Here is a 17965-nt window from a genome sequence, read left to right as displayed (position 1 = left end):
ACCCAGGACCCAGAAAAGAGCCTGGTGGGAGGACATGTAAAATATATACTTGCTAATTGACTAAATAAATGAATGAACTCATCAATCAATCAATCCACTGATGCGTGTATAAACAGTCAGATACTGTCTTTCATTTCAGCTATCCTGAAATGACTTTGTCAACAAATACCTACTGCCCTCTAAACTATACATGTATAGATATAAAATACAATTAAAGGAGAGTTAATGACAGAGTGCATTCTAGGCTAGGCTGGAGTAAACAAAAGGCTCAATAAGCCTTCAAGGCGCCAGGCAGTTAAACTCCAGAAGACACTTTTTATTAGTGAGAAAGCAATTCCCTTAAAGAATAAAGGAGACGGCTAAGAAGTTAAATCCCAAAGGGTCAACTAGGCTTACCTTGAGAACCAATGATTCAACCAAAAATAAGACTTTTCTCATCAGAGTTTAACATCATATGTTGGATCTATAATGCCCATTCCTTTTTTAAAAATTAACTTTCAAAATATATATGGAGTCTATCTTTATTTACATGTATATTATAAACATCCTGCATGATGTAAACATAAATAAATGGATGTTATTTATCTCAAGGGAGAATTATCATTTTGGATTATTCAACACAATCTGTTCACCTATATACTTCCCTACTCTATTTTAAGAGCCCTCCAGTCTCCTATGTCTATCAGTTGTTTTATGATCAGTTTTCCAAACAAGTAGCAAGATGTATAATAGTGTTATTACTATAAATATAAAGAAAACCCAGGAAACAGTCACAGAATCAGCCCATGTGTGCACCTTGATTGCAAAGGCACAAAAGTACATGCATCAGATGGTCCATTACACAGCACCTGCCACACTGTCTTTTTATACCTGATGTCTGCCATTCTTTGAGAAAAAATGAACAGTCTCTACCATCCACGCTAAAGGACACATCACATCTGAAATCTCACACCAGAATCGCTTTTTAAGTGAAGCATCATAAATGCAGTCATAGGAAAAACTGCAATCGATCCACAGGGATATCATTATTAGCTATTACACAACAGAAAACTCCTTCTCATTAGACCGATCTGTTTGCTGGAATCAGATGTCCCTGGAATGATTCTTTCCCTCAGATTCACCTCTGTTGTTGAGCCAGCCAGCCTGTTGTGTACCTCTCATCTGCTTGCCCTCATCCTCCATCTCTTCCCTGCCCCTCCTCCCCGTTGGATACAGAATCAGCTGGCTCATCAAAGCTTTGTCTTTCTTCCTCTCCAGCTATTCTGTCTCTATAATGAATTGATTTCTTACTGCATATGAACTAATGCTGTGCTATTTAATTCCATAGAAGTTACTTATTAAAAAAAAACAACACACATCTTAACTCAATGACTTTGAAAAAGTCAAGTCTAGAAATTTGCATAGTGGCAACCCAAACAACTATTAGTAAATACTCTTACTTGGACCTCTAAATGATAGATTTGTAGAGGGGTGTGGGTATATCCACACGTATGTGTATAATGTGGGGATTTAGGACACTGTACTGGGTGTCAGGGAAGAGCAGTAAGCAAGATCCACATAGTCCCTGCCTTCATGTAGTTTATATTCTAATGGTGTCTACAGACAGGTAGCCAGCAGTGCATTTATAATGTTAAGTTACCTATGCTGGGATTGGGGAATGCATGGGGCTGTAAAATATATGAGCACGTGGTGAAGACACAGCCCAGAGGTAGGGAGGCCAAGGAAGTTATCCAGAGACAGAAATCAAGAAAATAGTGCTCAGGAAGAGAAGATAGCCAGCGGGAAGCCTGGGAAATGAGTAACAGCGAAGCTCAATAGATGCATTGAAAGCTCAGGGTGGCTGTATCATCTCACTGAACAAAAGGAGGGACAAAAAATGAGGCTAGAGGTTTGAATTGGAGGATACAGGGCTTTGAAGACTTGTTAAGACTTGTTTAAATATATAAATGTAGTGATATCTTAATTTAAAACAGCAATACTGTATAATGTGGGTGGAGCTAGGCAAGCAGTTCCTAAATTCATGTGGAAAAATTATCATGCAACACTAATCCTAAAAATTCTGAATTAAGAGACTGGTGAGTAAGACTAATACTTCAAGTAGAAAAAATAATAATAACATGATCCTATATAATTTTATAAAGCAATGTAACCCTAATAAATCCAATAAAAATTATAATAATAATAAAATGAAGCTTTAGGAGATAAAAACGTTTAGTGCTGGCATGCATACAGACTGATTATCAGACTAGGATCAATTCCAAAAAGGCCCAAGTACAAAGGTGATTTAATAGTACAAATATGTCTATTAAAATAAACATTTATTTTAATTTAGTGAGGAAAAGGTTGAATTATATGCTCAATGGTATCAAGAGACCTGATTGGCTGATTATCTATCTTGGAAAAATAATAAAACAATTTTTAATATAGTAAATATAATAATACAATAAAGTGCCTTATATTTTAAAAAACCCAGATAGAGTAAATCTTTAAATACAAAAGCATGAAATAGTAATAGTAAAAGAAAATATAAGAGATTCATTTCATACTCTTAGAGAGGGGAAGACTCTTCTTAACCACATTCACAACGTAAGAGCCATAAAAGAAATAATATATTTTGCTTTAAAAAGTGTAATTCTATGTTACAAGAAAATGAGGATGAAGAAAAGGTGGTGGTGGAGGAGGAGGTAGAGGAGGAGGAAATGCTATAATCAGCATCAGAAGACAAGCAAAACATTAGGGGAAGTATAAATGTTCTCATTGTTAAACAGATTTTATGACTGAAAAGGCCACTAATCCAATAGAAATAGGAAAGAGCTAAGGAATATGATAACATAGTTCACTGAAAAAGAAATACAAATGACTTACATACACACAAAAAGACTTGCAACCTGGATCAGAATTACAGAATTACGAAGTAAAACAATGGTGAGATACTATTTCCCAGGAAGATGATTGGCAAAGGTCAAAGGTTTGATAACAAATAGTATTGGCTTAGCAGCAGAAAAACAGGTGCTTCCAGTTTGAGTGAGAGGATAAAATGATGTGGTCTTCTTGCAAGACATCTTGGCAGTATCTATCAAAATCACAAATGTCCCTGCAATTCAAATTCTAGAAAGTTTATCTACAGATAAAATCATGAATGTGTGCAAGAACTTGCACACAAGGTTCTTTAAAAGGAGGTTGGTAAAATAAAGTTGATTCATTCAATGGATTACTTTACTGCCTGGCTGTGAAAATAAAAGGTTAGGTATATATGCTGATAGAGAAACATTTTGAAAAAACATTGTTAAGTTTAAAAAAAAAAACAAGATGCAGATCAGTGAGTATAGTTAAAGGTGGAAATGGAAGGCATGCACATACATGTATATATATGTATATATATGTATGTATATGCCCTCGTTGTGTATAAACAAAAAAGACAGACATGTACTCATTTATGTGAGTAGACTGTTTCTAGAGGCAGACATGCAAACTAAGTCAAAGCTGCTACTGGATATGAGGCTAAGGGATTGTTGGGTTAGTTAGAGAGAGACTATTTTTCATGATACACTCTTTTGTACCACCAGAATTTCTTATTATGTTCAAATATTACTTTAAAAAATACTTACTAATAAAAATTCCATGCAATGAAAATGCATTTCAGAGAAAATATGTACAAAATCACTTTAAAGAATCTGACAAGCTCCCAGGCTTGAGCAAAACTTGGCTAAAGGCACTGCAAAGAAAGAAGGTGTCAATCATAATTGGTGCTGGGCCCTGGGAATAAAGGGGAGAAATAGGAGTGTCCATCCAGGGGACTCAGGTCTGGGCCAAAGTACTTCAAGTTCTGCGTTCCCTTTGTGAAGGCATTCCAATTATGGAGATGGATGCCTCGGGCAGGCTTAGCTTAATTTCATTTAACATTTTAAATGCAGAATTAAGTGCCCTTGCTCTAATTCCAAGATCACCAAGCAAGCTTCCAGTTTTAATTTGTTCGCCTTCATAGATCTGGTGCAAAAGCAACTGTAATGCTGATCTGTGTATTTGAGTCCACATGACAGTTATATGTCTTATTACATAGCAATATGCTCAAAATTGGTTTTAATTTTTAAACTAAAAAAAAAAACAAAATGAAATCAACTTTGAATTTATTTTAAGAAATGAGAAGGCTACTGGGCAATTAGAAGCAGTGATGTGATAAAATCGGGATTTTTGAAAGACCACTCCAGCGCAGCATGGCATATGGATAGAGAAGGGGCAAGACTGAGGGCTAGGATGCCAAGTAGAAAGGTTGCAGCATTTTAGGCAAAAAGGATGGTAAAATGAATTATTGTTTTTGCTTACATAAGTACTTTTTTATGTTCATTTTTCCCTCCCAGACTTTAAGCTTGGTAAGAAGAAAGGGCCAGATCAGTCTTTCCACCACCATATCCTAAGCATTTAGCAGGACACAGAACAGACCCCAGAATATCTGTTGAATGAATGAATGAATGGATGGATGAGGGCAATAGAAATAAAAAGAACTGAACACATTTCAAAAATTTGGGAATTTATGAAAATGAATGTGGAAGGCATGATATTTAGATTAATACAGGGGTTTGGGATGATGATGATGATGATGATGATTAATTCAATTTGGAAATCTCAAGGGTGACACATTATGACATGTTCAGGAGGCGGTTGAGCTTATGAGCTCAAAGGTCCTCCTGATCATGGACGGAAACATAGATCAAGACATCATTAGAATACAAAAGGCAACAGAAGTAGTAGATGTGGATGACATAGTCCAAGGACAGCCCAGGAAGAGCAGCCCTAGGAAAGAAACCCATGGGACATCCCCTAGGGGAGGAGAGGAGAAAAGAGTGTCCATAAGTAAGACTAAAAAGCAGCAGCCAGAGAAACTGGAGGAGACAAGGAAAGTACAGTTGCACTGAAGGAAAAGGATGCTTCAAGAGAGAGAGAGAGTGAGAAGTGAGGCCAAGTTCTACTAAGCAAATAAGAGCAGGACAGAGAAATATGCCTTGGATTTAGCCCAAGGTCTTTGGAACTGGTGGTGGAAAACAAGTTCAATGAAGCTGTGGATTAAGATGAGATTAGGAGCTGAGGAAATAGACATAATGAATACAGATCAGTCTTCTAAGATCAAGCTTTGAAGGGAGAGGGGATAGGGCAAGGACTAAACAGGGATGGGAGGGGAGGGAGGGAACATTGCTAAAGGAAAAGTTGTCCCGCTTAAATTCTGATGTTTACAAGGGGAAGAGACTGAAAATAGAGATGAGAGGGAAGTGACTGATGAAGGAAAGTTTAAGAGGATGGGCTCGGTAATAGAGGTGGAGTGATTGGCTTCTACCTCAAAGTGCTCTAGCCCTTCTATTGTAACCAAAGGGGAAGGTGTGTTTCAGATGCAGGAAGCTTGCTCCAAATGGAATACGAGCAAACCAGGACACAAACATGTCAAAAATTGTTAAGAGAGAAATAACAAAGCTCAGCTGGATTATTGCCATCATAGGAAGTGGGGATTGCTCACATCCAGTCTACACATCTACGCCATCCACTATTAAACAGTGAAAACCATGTACATTTGGGAGAAGCACCCTTTGTAAATGTCCCCATGTCTCCCAGGAGCTGAGACAATCATGATGTAAATGGGGGTTTAATCCTCAAGTGCACTGACATCCTTCTCACAGTATATTAAAATTCGATGTTCACTCAACTGTTTCTCCCACTAGATATAAGCTACTCTACTCAGAGGCTCCTTGCCTCACTTCCTTGTTTGTTTGTAGCACCCCAGTGTCCTCCCTAAGCACTAGTGGAACTGAACTAATGTTCACAGGAAGTTTGAATTAGATATCAGGCAGCCCACTGCAAACATGTGATAAACTCTTCCAGTGAGCAGGAAAGGAAGGCTTGAAAGGCAGAAAGATGAGACTTGATTTCAGTGTAAGCTCCTGCTTTGAGGGTCAGGAAAGGTGGAGACTGGCCAAAGAGGCAAGGCAATTAGAAATCCCTCTAGAGCACCATCCATAGAAGTGGCCCTGATCAGAGTGGGCTGATCAGACATGAATATGTGGATCCATTGATACAATTGCTGAAAGTGGATGTAGACAGTACATGGGAAGAAAATGATCTCTAAGGAAGAAAATACAAGTTTGTTTCAATTAGGGGGAAACCCAGGAGGCAGGGAGCCCGTGACCTGCAAAGCCATCCTACATGGACTGCAGAGTTGGACTTGGAGAAATCTCACCCATCAGACTTCTATTGCTTAAGCCACCAGAGAACTGGAGCAAGCTCTGGGTGGGAGGAGGCAAGGGTGAATTCCAGAATAGAAAAGGAAACACTAGTGCCCATGGTTGACTGATTTAGAACCACACAGCCTTTCAGGGGTTAGCGTCCATCCAAGATTCAACCTCCAATTTCAAGATAAGGAAACTCAGGCTGGTGAGATTAAATGGCTCACCCGGGATCCCAGGTTCTGATACTTCAGAGAGTAGATGTGAACCCCACATCCCAACTCCCTGCCCAGGTCCCTCTCAGGTTCCTGTACTGTCTGTGTTAACCTTATCAAGCCAGGTTCAGTGGGAATGATGGTGGTCGGCCCAGGTCCTGCAACCAAAGATTTCTTCACAATCTGCTAAAGGGGCTTAGCAGCTATATGCCTATCGTGTGTGTGTGTGTGTGTGTGTGTGTGTGTGTGTGTGTGTGTGTGTGTGTGTTTTGAGGAAAGTGAAGAGGGGCCTAAGAAACACCATCGGAAACAGAGGAAGAAGACTAAAGAGTGACAACAAGAAAAGGCTAAATGCAGGAGTGCAAGTTAAACACGCCAGGGGCAAAATCTCCCATGACACTCTTGAATTTGGGATGGCAGCACCAGTGCTCTGAAGTGAAACTGGGAGCAGACCACAGGGAGTGCTGTGGTTTGGGTTGAGTGGGTTGGGCTGGGTTTTTTTGGAGAGAGGTGCCTGTTTTTGCATCAAACCTTACCAGAGACCTTAGAGACCACACGTCCAGCTCTGGCTCCCCTCTCCCCACCCCTGCACACACATCGCACAGATGAGTAAGCCAAAGGAAGCTAGCTGTCCCAGTGAGCAACAGTCAGAGAAGCAGTACCAGGCGCCCTCTGCCACCACACTGCAAGGGACTCTGGGGCACATGAAATAGAAACAACTTTTTTTGACAAAAATGAGAGTGTAGAAGAGCCTATCTTTTTAGATTGCACTATATTTCAGAGGTTAAAACCCAAAATTCCATTATCTTTTGGGTTAAATTACACTACTGTAGAGTTCAAAAATGCATCAGTGATAATGTAAATTTTTGTTCATGTTGAGAATTGATCAAAGAGGACAATGCAATGGGCCTCTGAGAAGCCAGGTTGGCTGATGGTGTCCCAGTACTAACATTCACCTACTTCACTCAGAGAATACCTCAGGGAGAGACATCCAGAATGATGAAAACAAAATTAAAAGTCTGGCTGGGGATGTAACGCACAGCATGGTGACTATTGCTAATAATACTGTATTGTAATGTATATTGGAAAGTTGGTAAGAGAGTAAATTGAAAAAGTGCTCATCACAAGAAAAATATTATGACTATGTGAGGTGATAAATGTTACCTAGACTTACTGTGGTGAGTATTTCCCAATATATAGTGCAAATATCAGATCATTATTTTGTACACCTGAAGCTGATATGTCAGTTATATGTCATTTTTTTAAAAAAAAGTCTGGATAGTTTAAGGAAGTAAACCCTAAATTATTAGGAAAATTTTACAATTAAATATAATTAAGTATGAAAGAGCCACACCTAGTGGAGTTGTATACATATATTTATATATTCACAGACACCCTGTGCACACACAAATAGAATTCTGATGTGTGTGTGTCTCCAGAGAACTGCTGAGATATGGAGATTACAGGAAAGGGTACGGTGCTAAATCTACAATAAAAAAAAAACAGGGCTCTTTTGAAGGATTGAAAAGTACAGATTGGTAGTTACAAAATGGTCACATGGATATAAAGTACAGCAAAAATATAGTCAATTATATTGTAATAACTATATATGGTGCCAGGTGGGTACTGGAAATATTGGGGATCACTTCCTAAAGTATATGATTGTCTAACCACAATGCTGTACACCTGAAACTAATCCAAAATAATATTGAATATAAACTGTAATTGAAAAGAAATTTGAAAAGGGAACTCTAAATGGTGTGTGATTATTAACATTTTTATCCCATACTAGAAAATGCCATATTCCCAAGGGCACGCAAATCCTTATCTTCTATTGTAACACACGGTGACAGCGGAGATGATGATGAAGGGCAAAGACATGAAGCATTAGTCAACCTCTCCACTGCCATGCCATTTAACTTTTGAATATTTATTTGAATCTTTACACTTCTCTTAAAACTACCTGCCCTCTGGGGCCCAGATTTGGGCAAGTGGGCTGAGCAGACAAAGCCCTAAGCCAGATACTGGATGGGGTTCTGATCCAAACTCCACTCTGCTGGACCAGAGAGCCAATCAACATGACAGTCCCTCCCTCCGAGGCCATCAAGACCTTCCCACTGACTTCAGTGCAAGGTTTTAAACCTAAATAAGCAGGTGCCTGTAAAGTGCCTTTCAGGTCCCTGGGGAGAAGCTCTGCGTGAAACCAAAGGTACATCTCAGAGGTGTGTTCTTAACAGGAACGGCTTCGTGCAGGCCACGGACAGCACCCATAATAGTAGCAGAATACATTCTGGATGTGCATCAACAACCCTTAAGCTTGCCCACTGGCTCAGCCATTGATCTTGGTCATCAATTGGGCCATTGAGAAGTCAGGGGGGGAAAGAAGGCAGGAGAGAATGAGTATTCTCCAGCCACAGGGCTTGCATGGGCGCTAAGGCTGACTTTGTATAAAGGGCTGTGGGTTCCTCCACTTACATAACTGATTGTAATAGAGACTCCAAGAGCAGCAGCCTCCACTGCTCTGTCTGCTCTGCCCTCCGTCCAACCCCAACCTGCCAACATGGTCCACCAGGCACAGGTTAGGGTCCCTCATTGCTACCAACTCAGGAAGGCTTTCCTTTACAGCTCAACTTTTGTGTGTGAATTGCTTAGTGAAGAGGAAGACTTGAAATTTTTTAAAAATACTCACAGTAAACTAAACAAAATAATGTATTTCTTCCTATGAAGATAAGGTCATTGCTTTGGGATCAGTAGCTCAAGCACCTTTTAATTGCTTTGTCTTTAGTAGAGACATGTTTGCACACACTTAGCCCGGCTAAGCCTGTCTTCATATCTCTGATGCTTCTAAAATGGTGAGCTAAAGTCACCGTCAATCCCAGGACACACAACAGAGCATGGGATCCCTAAAGTAAAGGCCATGGCATTTTCTCTGCCTGCTGGGAAAAGGAGTTCTAGCTTCCACCATGTTTTAGTGCATCAGGGCCTTACTAACGTCACTGACCTGGTGCAAGCAGAGGGGCTGAAACAGAGCATTTCTAAAGCCCCTTTGCCTTCTGTGGTCCTGATTCTAAGTGACCCTGAGACCTTGGACCCATCAGCCAGCACTAACATGCCAACAGCCTTAACAGCAGATCATGGGAAGACATAGGAGAAGATTTGGCTTTGGGTGGTGGGCACACAGCATGATGTACAGATCTTGTAACATAGAAACCCACACCTGACACCAATATGATCACATAAACCAATGTCACCCCAATAAGTGTAATTAATTAATTAGTTAATTCATTAAATTTAAAAAGACACAGTTTGGGGAACTCACTGGAAACATGCACATGTGACAGATGACACCCAAGACCCTCAGACTCTCACACCATCCTTGACCTCAAAGCTGATGTACAAACCTCAGAACTTCAGAGCCAGGAGAAATTTGTCTGATCACCAACTCCAAAGCCCTCAGTTTACATCTAACAAGCTCAGGCCCAGAGACATTAAAGGTCTATTTCCAGACCAGGTAACACCTGACTCTAGTTTTCTATCTCATCCAGGGTTTTGTGAAACATGTAAACTTCATACCTATGCATCACATTTCTTCCTAGATTTATATCATTCACAACCATTCACTCCTTCATCTCCCAGATCAATATTTATGACTTCTCAGACCTTTGGGCATCCCAGAGAGCAAAGTAAGTGGTGAGAAGACACCTGATCATGTGGGATCATTGCCTTTCTTAATGGAAATCAATCAGCAAACAAATGGAGAGCTAAAATTATCAGGCCACTGTGGGGTTCTGATCTCTGCCACCTGGGGGGCAGGATTTGTGTTTTAAACTCACTAGACCAAGTAGTTCATGAAAATGATTAATCAGATGTTAATAATCCAAAGTTGAGTTTTATTCTCTTCTTTTCTCTCATACATCAAACAAGTAAAAAGTCTGTGCTGCCTAAATAATCTCTCCCACAAAAAAATCATTCTATTGATTTATAGATATCAAGAGGAACAAAAATTTGGCACTGCTCCAAAGGGCAGCAGGTTCAATGCCACATTTTACCATATAGGTATTTACCCTATCAGAAACTCTCCTGAGAAGTGGTAAAGCTAGTCTATAAATAATGCCAGTATATAATATTTTACCATGGTTTGCAAATGTTTCTTTCTCTACAGGCAAGGTGAGCAATGAGTTAAAAGTAGAGGCACTCGCTTAGTACTAAAGGCAAAAAAAGAAAGAAAGAAAAAAAAAAGGGAAAAAAAGAAATTCTATTTCCTTTCCCAGCTAAACAAAAACTCTAGGTTTTATGCTCCTACGACCTAGATATAGTCAAAGAGATCATACAGAATGTTCCCAGGGAGAAAGAGACCTCAACTCTCAGCTGTTCAGCCAACTTTTCAGCTTAGAAAATGTCTTTACAGGGGAGTACTGAAACAGACAAACACAGGTCTATGGGAGAAAAACAGTGGCAGATCTAAAACAAAGCTAAACTCAGTACTGGGGAGTTGTGACCACACTATTGTAACTTCCCATTACTTGTTTATAATAACATATAACCCAGGCTTTTCTCTTAACTCCAATGCTCTGAATTCCCATAAGGAAATATCACTTTTCGGAGAAGAAAAAAAAAATCAAATACATTTTCCTGGATAGTTGATGAGAGGGAGAGGGGGAGGTGGAAGAAAGTAGGGTCAGAAGGGTCATGGGGCTTTTCAGTTGTTTGACCCAATGTAATAAAAACCTCCATAATGCAGAGATGGAAGGTATGAAACTCAGACTTCAAAATGGTTGTGCTGAGCTGAATTCTGAAAATATCTTCACTATGAAGACAGCAGGTTTTCAACAAGAGCTTGCAAGCTGTATTAAATAATGAATGACATAAATTAGACTGTCTTATTTATTAACAAGTCCAGTGTGGCCTATGTAGCCGCACTCAAAACTTACTCCAAGGTTCTTAAATGCATGTAAAGCACAATTCAAGCATGGAGGGGCTGAGAAGTAAACATCAGAGTCATAAAAAACTGATGCCTTTCACTGAATCCTTATAAATGCCAGAACTTTTATTTAGTACAATTAATTGCAATGGAAAAGCTTACTAAGGTGAGAGGGCCAAAATCAATGTATTAATGACATAACATTACAGTCACTTAACCAAGCCAGCAATAAATTGCACAGAGAAGCTCTGGCGGCAGAAGCTGCAAATTCTATTTGTGCTGTACTGAGAGGAAAAACATTACACTTGTCTCCAAATATTAACCCCAAATCAGAGAACATCACACAAGAAACTGAGAAAAAGGTCATCACTGGTCCTCACTAAAATAGAGACAATATAAAATGCATTCTCTTTCACAACACTACTGAATGGTATAGTAAGAAATAATTGAGATGGCAAATTTTACATTATATGTTTTTGACCACAATAAAACTAAAATACCTGACCTATTTTATCCATGCCTTTTACCACTTATGTGAGACAAAACTTGTCCTTTGCAATGCATTTTGGCACCTGATAAAACTGAGACTTAAATGGCCGGTTACATAATTCCAACAACAGGCTTTACTCTTGAATTCCACTTATATGTGACAATGGTATTATTTTTAAACTGAATTTAGTATAGCTTTGGTAAATCCATAACCAAATAACAAAAGTGGCACTTCTCAGCAGTGTGATGACAGACAAATGTAGTGCATATCTATAGACAGAGAGATGTAGCTCTAGATGTAGACCATGTTAGTGAGTAAAGAGTATGAGACACAGACACTGTGATGGAGAGATTTTTCATAAAATAAAGTCAAACACTGACTCTCAAAACAAAATGTCAGCTTGACTTAAAATATGCATGTAGAAACAAAAATTAACTTATCTCTTCTTTAATCATACATATATTTTTTAAAATGTTCTACCATGACCTTTATCTGAATTCTAAAAGGCACAGTGGTTATATTTTCCCCCCAATATATAGTTATTAAAAGATATACTATTTTTAAATGATACAGTCAACTGTTGCTTCAGTTTATTTACTTATATTATTCCTACTTTTTTATGGGAACATGTAAGTTTAGCTAAGCACCATTAAACCAGAACTTTGAAACATGTTATTTTAGGAATACCCTTGGGACTAATAACAAGTTTTTTTTTTTTTTTTTTTTAAAGTGTAATTTGGTTCCAACTGTAGCTGGTACCTACTGGCCAAGAATGGAAAAGCTGTTCAAGCAAATATTAATATGTAAGAAAAAGAACACAGATGGTGAGAGTGAAACAAGCTCATCCACTGATGTCATTTTGATATCAAAACAGCAGAATTCAAAATGATGATGCTAAGTGCTTTCTAAACCAGGATTTCGATACATTTTACAGATAAGAACACCTGGAGCTCAAACTGGCTGGGCTCGATCAAAGCGGAGGGACAGACAGAGCAGGGAGCATCCTTTTTCCTATTGGCCAGTCTAATTCCCCATCCTAAACATTTATGCATTGATACCTCTCAGTGATCTTAATTTCAACAAATGCTCAAACCAAAGGATAAAAAAATAAGAGTAGCAATTAGCAGTGCCATTATTGAATGAGTAACTGTGACAAGTGCTTTGGTAAATATAACCCAAAAAAATTCATTTTCAAAAGCCTGAAAATGGGAATCTGCCATCAGATATAAAAACAACAGCAGCAGCAATTATGAGGACTAATATAAGAAAGCTCTCCTCAAATCTATTGATTTCATCTATCTCAGGCAGCTAAGGACACTAAGATTTAAAATAACATTTTAAATTTAAAGAGTTTTAGTGTCCTTTTCTTTGATTGTGACTTTAAAATATTAAAGTGAAAAAATTTAAAGTGAAAACGACTAGCTTTACCTCATTTTCTCCCTCTTTATATTATCTATTGCCTAAGACAGAATTTTAAAAACAACAATAAAACAACATCTAACTCTACAAAGGCACTCCCCATGGTCTTAAAATAGTCCGAAGAGCTCTGAATTCTATATGGCTTTCTCCATCTGACTACTGACACCCCATCTCATATAAAAGACACATCTGACAAAAGGCCACAGACACTCTGACTAGCTTAGTGAGCTTGGACCAGCTCAACCTAGGGCCAGTCTAGGGCCAGCCCAGGGTCAGCACGGCCAGGGCCCTACCTCAGGCCCTGACTGCTGCTATCCTGGCAAACAAACAAACAAACAAAAGATTGAAAACCGAGCATCCTGAATCCAGCCTGATATTTGGCTGCTCCCTGCACATCTTAGCTCTGCTTGGCCAGCACGTTTCCCCTCTGTTCTGTTGTCACTTCCTTCTGCCTGAGCCTTATAACAAGAACATCCCCAGTAGAACAAACAGAGACTAGGAAGGTCTCTTACTTACATGAAGAAAAAAAAACAGGTTACCTCGGTCATACGTTGGCAGAAATAGGGTGTGCGTTTTCTGTGGGGGGAATATGCATGCGCACTCGCCAACCGGAAGGCCACAGCCCAAGCCCTACTTTCAGGGCTGCCTATCTTAGTATCAAACACGTAAGGGAAACCTAGAGAAACTTTGCCTTATAGCCCCTCTACGTGGATGAATAAAATCTCATGTTAATGGAATAAACGGCAATGTTGGGGAGAACAGACACCTCTAGTAGAGTTGATAGGAGAATGCTGGAGGAAGGACTGCTGAACTCCTACTTGCTAATGTATTTGTCACAAGGCATAAAAAGAGGAGACACAAATGCACAATTCTGCTTCTCCATCAGATCAGAACAAGCTCAAATATTGCCAGGGACCTAGGGGTCCCATGCTAAAGGCAGCATTCATCTGAGGACTACACACAGCTTTATCGTCCAACCTTGTCCTGAGAAAATATTCAGTGGAATTAAGATTTATCATCCAAATGGTCTCAAAATTATATCTCTGAGAAGTCAATTCCACATTAAATCAGACCAGGCTTTTAGGCTTCCAACGATCACATTTTCCCTTTTGAGCAAGTGCTTTCCAACACTCAGAACTTCTCCTCTTACAGATCATGTTCAAGGCCATCTCTGGATGCAATCTCCTAAGTAAAACCTCGATGCATAAAATGAAAAGGGACATGGGTCAACTCCAAACCTCAGAAAAAGATGTTAGGGGGTAGACTCTAACCCCCTCCAACAAATTTTAAAAAGTGAATTATCTTGACCTCCTTTCTAGTAAATATTACTAGAACTCCTCCTAACACAACATACACATTGCATCTTATGACACAAAAATGTCCAAAACTAAGTTATTGCGTGTGGAAAGCCTAAAGCATGCCCAGCAAGACTTTGAAATATAAAGTGCATATAGAATGCCTTCCCACAAGTATGTTATTCACATATAGTATATTTAAAACTTATTTTAAACTGTCACGCTTCTCCCCGTGTTATCAGCCCCAGGCCACTGAAATGGACAGGTAACTGACAGATGGCCTAGCCCTGCATGTTCATCTCTGACTTCTCCCCAGACTTGAGACAACATTCATGCCCAGGATGGACTCGCCTGGCCAGCCAGGGCTGCAGGGGCCAGGAGAGAAGAAAGAAAGGAGAACACCAGGAACTCACATTTCGGTGATGTTCTCAGGGTCTATAGTGTTAGGCTCCAACCTCGGAAATGCCATGATGCCAGGAATAGGGTCGCTGCACCAGATCCGAGAGGCGCTGCATTTGCAGGACGTGGGACAGGCGAGAGCGGCCCTCCAGAAGCCCACAACCAGCCAGCAGAAGCCCCAGAGCCGTGCCATGGCGGGTCCATGCCACCTCGTCCAGGACGACATAGCTAGCCGCCTGTGCCAGCCCCAGTCAGACTGAGTACGCGTCCCTGCGCTGCACCGGGCGGCCTCCGCTGCCGGTGCTGGGCAGTCTTTGCCGCGCTCGCTGCTCTCCCTACTCGGTGTGGGTCGCGGGCCCGCACAGCCCAGAGGGTCCGGGGCTGAGCGTATCCTGGCGGGCAGCACCGTTCACAGTGGCAGAGGCATCTCCGGCCTCCTCACAGGGGGCGCTACCGCCGCTAGGAGCTCCGCTGTGGCCGCAGCAGCATGGCCCGGCGCGCTGGGCACCAGCCGGCGGTGCTCCGGGGACTCTCTGGGACGCAGGCTCCTTGCTAGACACGCACTGAGATCCCAGACGCACCTCGGGGCTGAGGACAAACAGACATGGGTAAGACTGAGCGCAGGACCCCAGAGACGACGAATTGAGGCATTCTCCTTTGGGGCTCGCGTCACCCCCACCCCGACCCCAGCCAGGAGACTGTGGAAAGATGAGTGCCCAGCTCCCACCCCAGAAATAAACTTGCCCCTCGATGGCACTGATGCCTCTTTCCAAGTCTGAGGTTGAGGGAGGGAAGATAGGGCAAGGGTCCCTGAGAATGAATTACATGGCACAGGCCAGGAGAAGAACCCTTTAAAAGGGGGACGAAGAGACTGCCGCTGCCACGGCTTGGAGACGGGGCCCCAATGATGCTGCAGAATCCGCCGCCGCTGCTGGGTGCCGGGGGCGCGGGCAGGTGGCGCGGCACGTCCCACCTGGGGAGCCGCCTCAGCCGCCCCAACGGGGGGACAGTGAGGGCCGAGGCTACGGAGGGCACTGTCCGCGCTGCTCACCCGGCTCCGGCGCCTCCCGCCTGCCGGCGGCGCCCGGGTCCAGGCTCCTCCTGCCGCCGAGCACTGAGCGCAGGGAGCGCAAGCGAAGGAGCGAGCGAGACTCCTGCTCCAACCCAATTCCGGGAGCCACCGCCGCCGCCGCTGCTGCCTCCGCCTCTGCTACTGCTGGCGAAGTGACGTGAGGGCTGACGCAGAGCAGGGGCAGAAACTCCAGAAAATTAGTCTGAAATCCAAAAACACACACGCTCACACACACACAAACCCATAATACCCTCCAGACAAAAGCAACAAGGAGGGGAGGGGAATCTGGGGGCGAGCGGGGAGGAGGGAGGCATCGGTGCCACTGGCCAGAAGCAGACAGCAGCAGCATGTGGGAGTTCACACACGCGCACAGACGCGCACACGCACACATCCAGGCTGTGTAGACGCGTGCGCGCGTGCGTGCGTGTGTGTGTGTGTGGGTGTGGGTGAGGGTGCGGGGGTGTGTTTCCGTGTGAGCGTGTGTGTGCGTGTATGTGCGCGCATTTAGATCCTGGTACCTCTGAGATGGACCGTTCCGCCGCTCGACGCCTCCCAGTTCCTAATTCACACCGAGGTCTCTTCGACAATTGCGGTAGAGGCTGTCTCCTTTTTTGAAATGGTTGAAACCCGGTTCGGTTCAGCTCTGAAAAATACGCTGATTCTTATTCCAGGAGTCTTCCCTCCCCGCTGCGTTCTCCTTTCCCACCCTGCCTAAAAAGGGAGGGCGAGCTATCTTTAAAAAATAAATAAATATTGTAAACACCAAAACGTGTTAGGCATCGGTAACCAAGGATGACCGCCCCCGTTCGGGGACATCGATTTGGGAACCCTGGTGGTTTGGGAGGGTCTTCCTGTTGGTGCTTTTGTAGAGGGAAGGGAATCTCCAAACGCAACTCCAGCTCTCTAAGTGGGTCTTTTTCCTGCGGTTTTCTGGCATCACACTCCCGGGAAATAGAGACATGTGAGGGGAAGGGAGCGCGCCTGACTCGTATTGGGTTCCCTAAATGCGCGGCAGCAGCCCTGGCCTGTCCGATGTGTGGCGCCGCGTCATTTTCTCTCACCCGTCAACCTGGCAGGATGCAACCCTTCCCAGATCGTAACCTCACTCCCCGCGATGCCCACCCCGACTCGGGGCACCCAAAGCCCTTGCTCCCCTGCCGTACCTTGTGCGTTTTCCTAGGAGCGCGAGTGTGCGCAAACGCGTGCCCTGCGCCCGCGCTACCGAGAGCACGACAGGCATCCAGCTACCAAGAAGCCGGGCAGGACCAAAGCCTCAGGGTCTCACTAGAGACAAATAAGGCGATCCGGGAGGGCCGGGTGACAAACCATAAGGGCTCTGTGGGTTCAGTTAGATGATGGCTGCGATAGCTGTGGGGCATTTGCAAGCCTGGTCTGTGAATCCGTCTTCCCATTTGCGGCTCAGAGAGGCTGTTTTTCCGCAGTCATTTAAAAGGAACTGGGAAAAGGCACCGCAGTGCCAGACACTTCCGAGGGCTCTGGTGCCCCCGCGCGGGGAGAGAGCGCCCAGCACGCTGGAAAGCACAAACCAAGGGCCAAGGCCTAGGCGGGCACTGCTCCGGGCGGGCCCAGGCGCCAGATGCGCAACCTGCGGAACCCCCGACGCTTGCGCGCCCTTGTCCAGCTGAGTGAAAGGCGGGCAGCTCACCCGCGCCAGAAGATAAGAATAATCACCCATCTGCCCACAGAGGCTAGGTGGGGAAATCGAAATATCCGAACGTCCAGGTAAATGCTTTAATCTCCATGACGTTTTAAATATTACAAAGGAACAGAAAGCCCGCGATGAGTGTAACCACAGGAATCCTTGCAGAGCGTGCGTGCGCACACACAGACACACACACACACAACAACAACAACAACAACAACAACAACAACAACAATCTTGATGCAGGGCCCCGGAATAAAAGGCCAGCAGGTCTGTCTCTCT

General features: G+C 42.9%; 1 protein-coding gene across 6 annotated transcripts in view; it reads right to left on the bottom strand.

Annotated features, from left to right (window-relative positions):
• NTRK2 (neurotrophic receptor tyrosine kinase 2) overlaps positions 1–17445 on the bottom strand; it is a 320511-nt gene extending 303066 nt beyond the window's left edge. Inside the window, exons 1-4 of one of the 6 annotated variants that reach the window (XM_059657051.1) lie at positions 17184–17445; positions 16539–16663; positions 16000–16222; positions 14963–15536 (exon numbers count right to left, since the gene is read on the bottom strand). In XM_059657051.1, coding sequence (XP_059513034.1) covers positions 14963–15174 — 212 coding nt within the window. In that variant the 5' untranslated portion in view covers positions 15175–15536; positions 16000–16222; positions 16539–16663; positions 17184–17445. Of the gene's footprint in view, positions 1–14962; positions 15537–15921; positions 16393–16538; positions 16772–17183 lie in introns of those variants that run through there. The other 5 variants (XM_059657052.1, XM_059657053.1, XM_059657055.1 and 2 more) reach the window with 5 other exon arrangements.
• Positions 17446–17965: the final 520 nt, after the last annotated feature.

The sequence above is a fragment of the Myotis daubentonii genome, chromosome 11, assembly GCF_963259705.1.
Source record: "Myotis daubentonii chromosome 11, mMyoDau2.1, whole genome shotgun sequence".
Lineage (NCBI taxonomy): Eukaryota > Metazoa > Chordata > Mammalia > Chiroptera > Vespertilionidae > Myotis > Myotis daubentonii.
The sequence above is the reverse complement of the archived record's forward strand: the minus strand, read 5'-3'. Positions and strand labels throughout refer to the sequence as shown.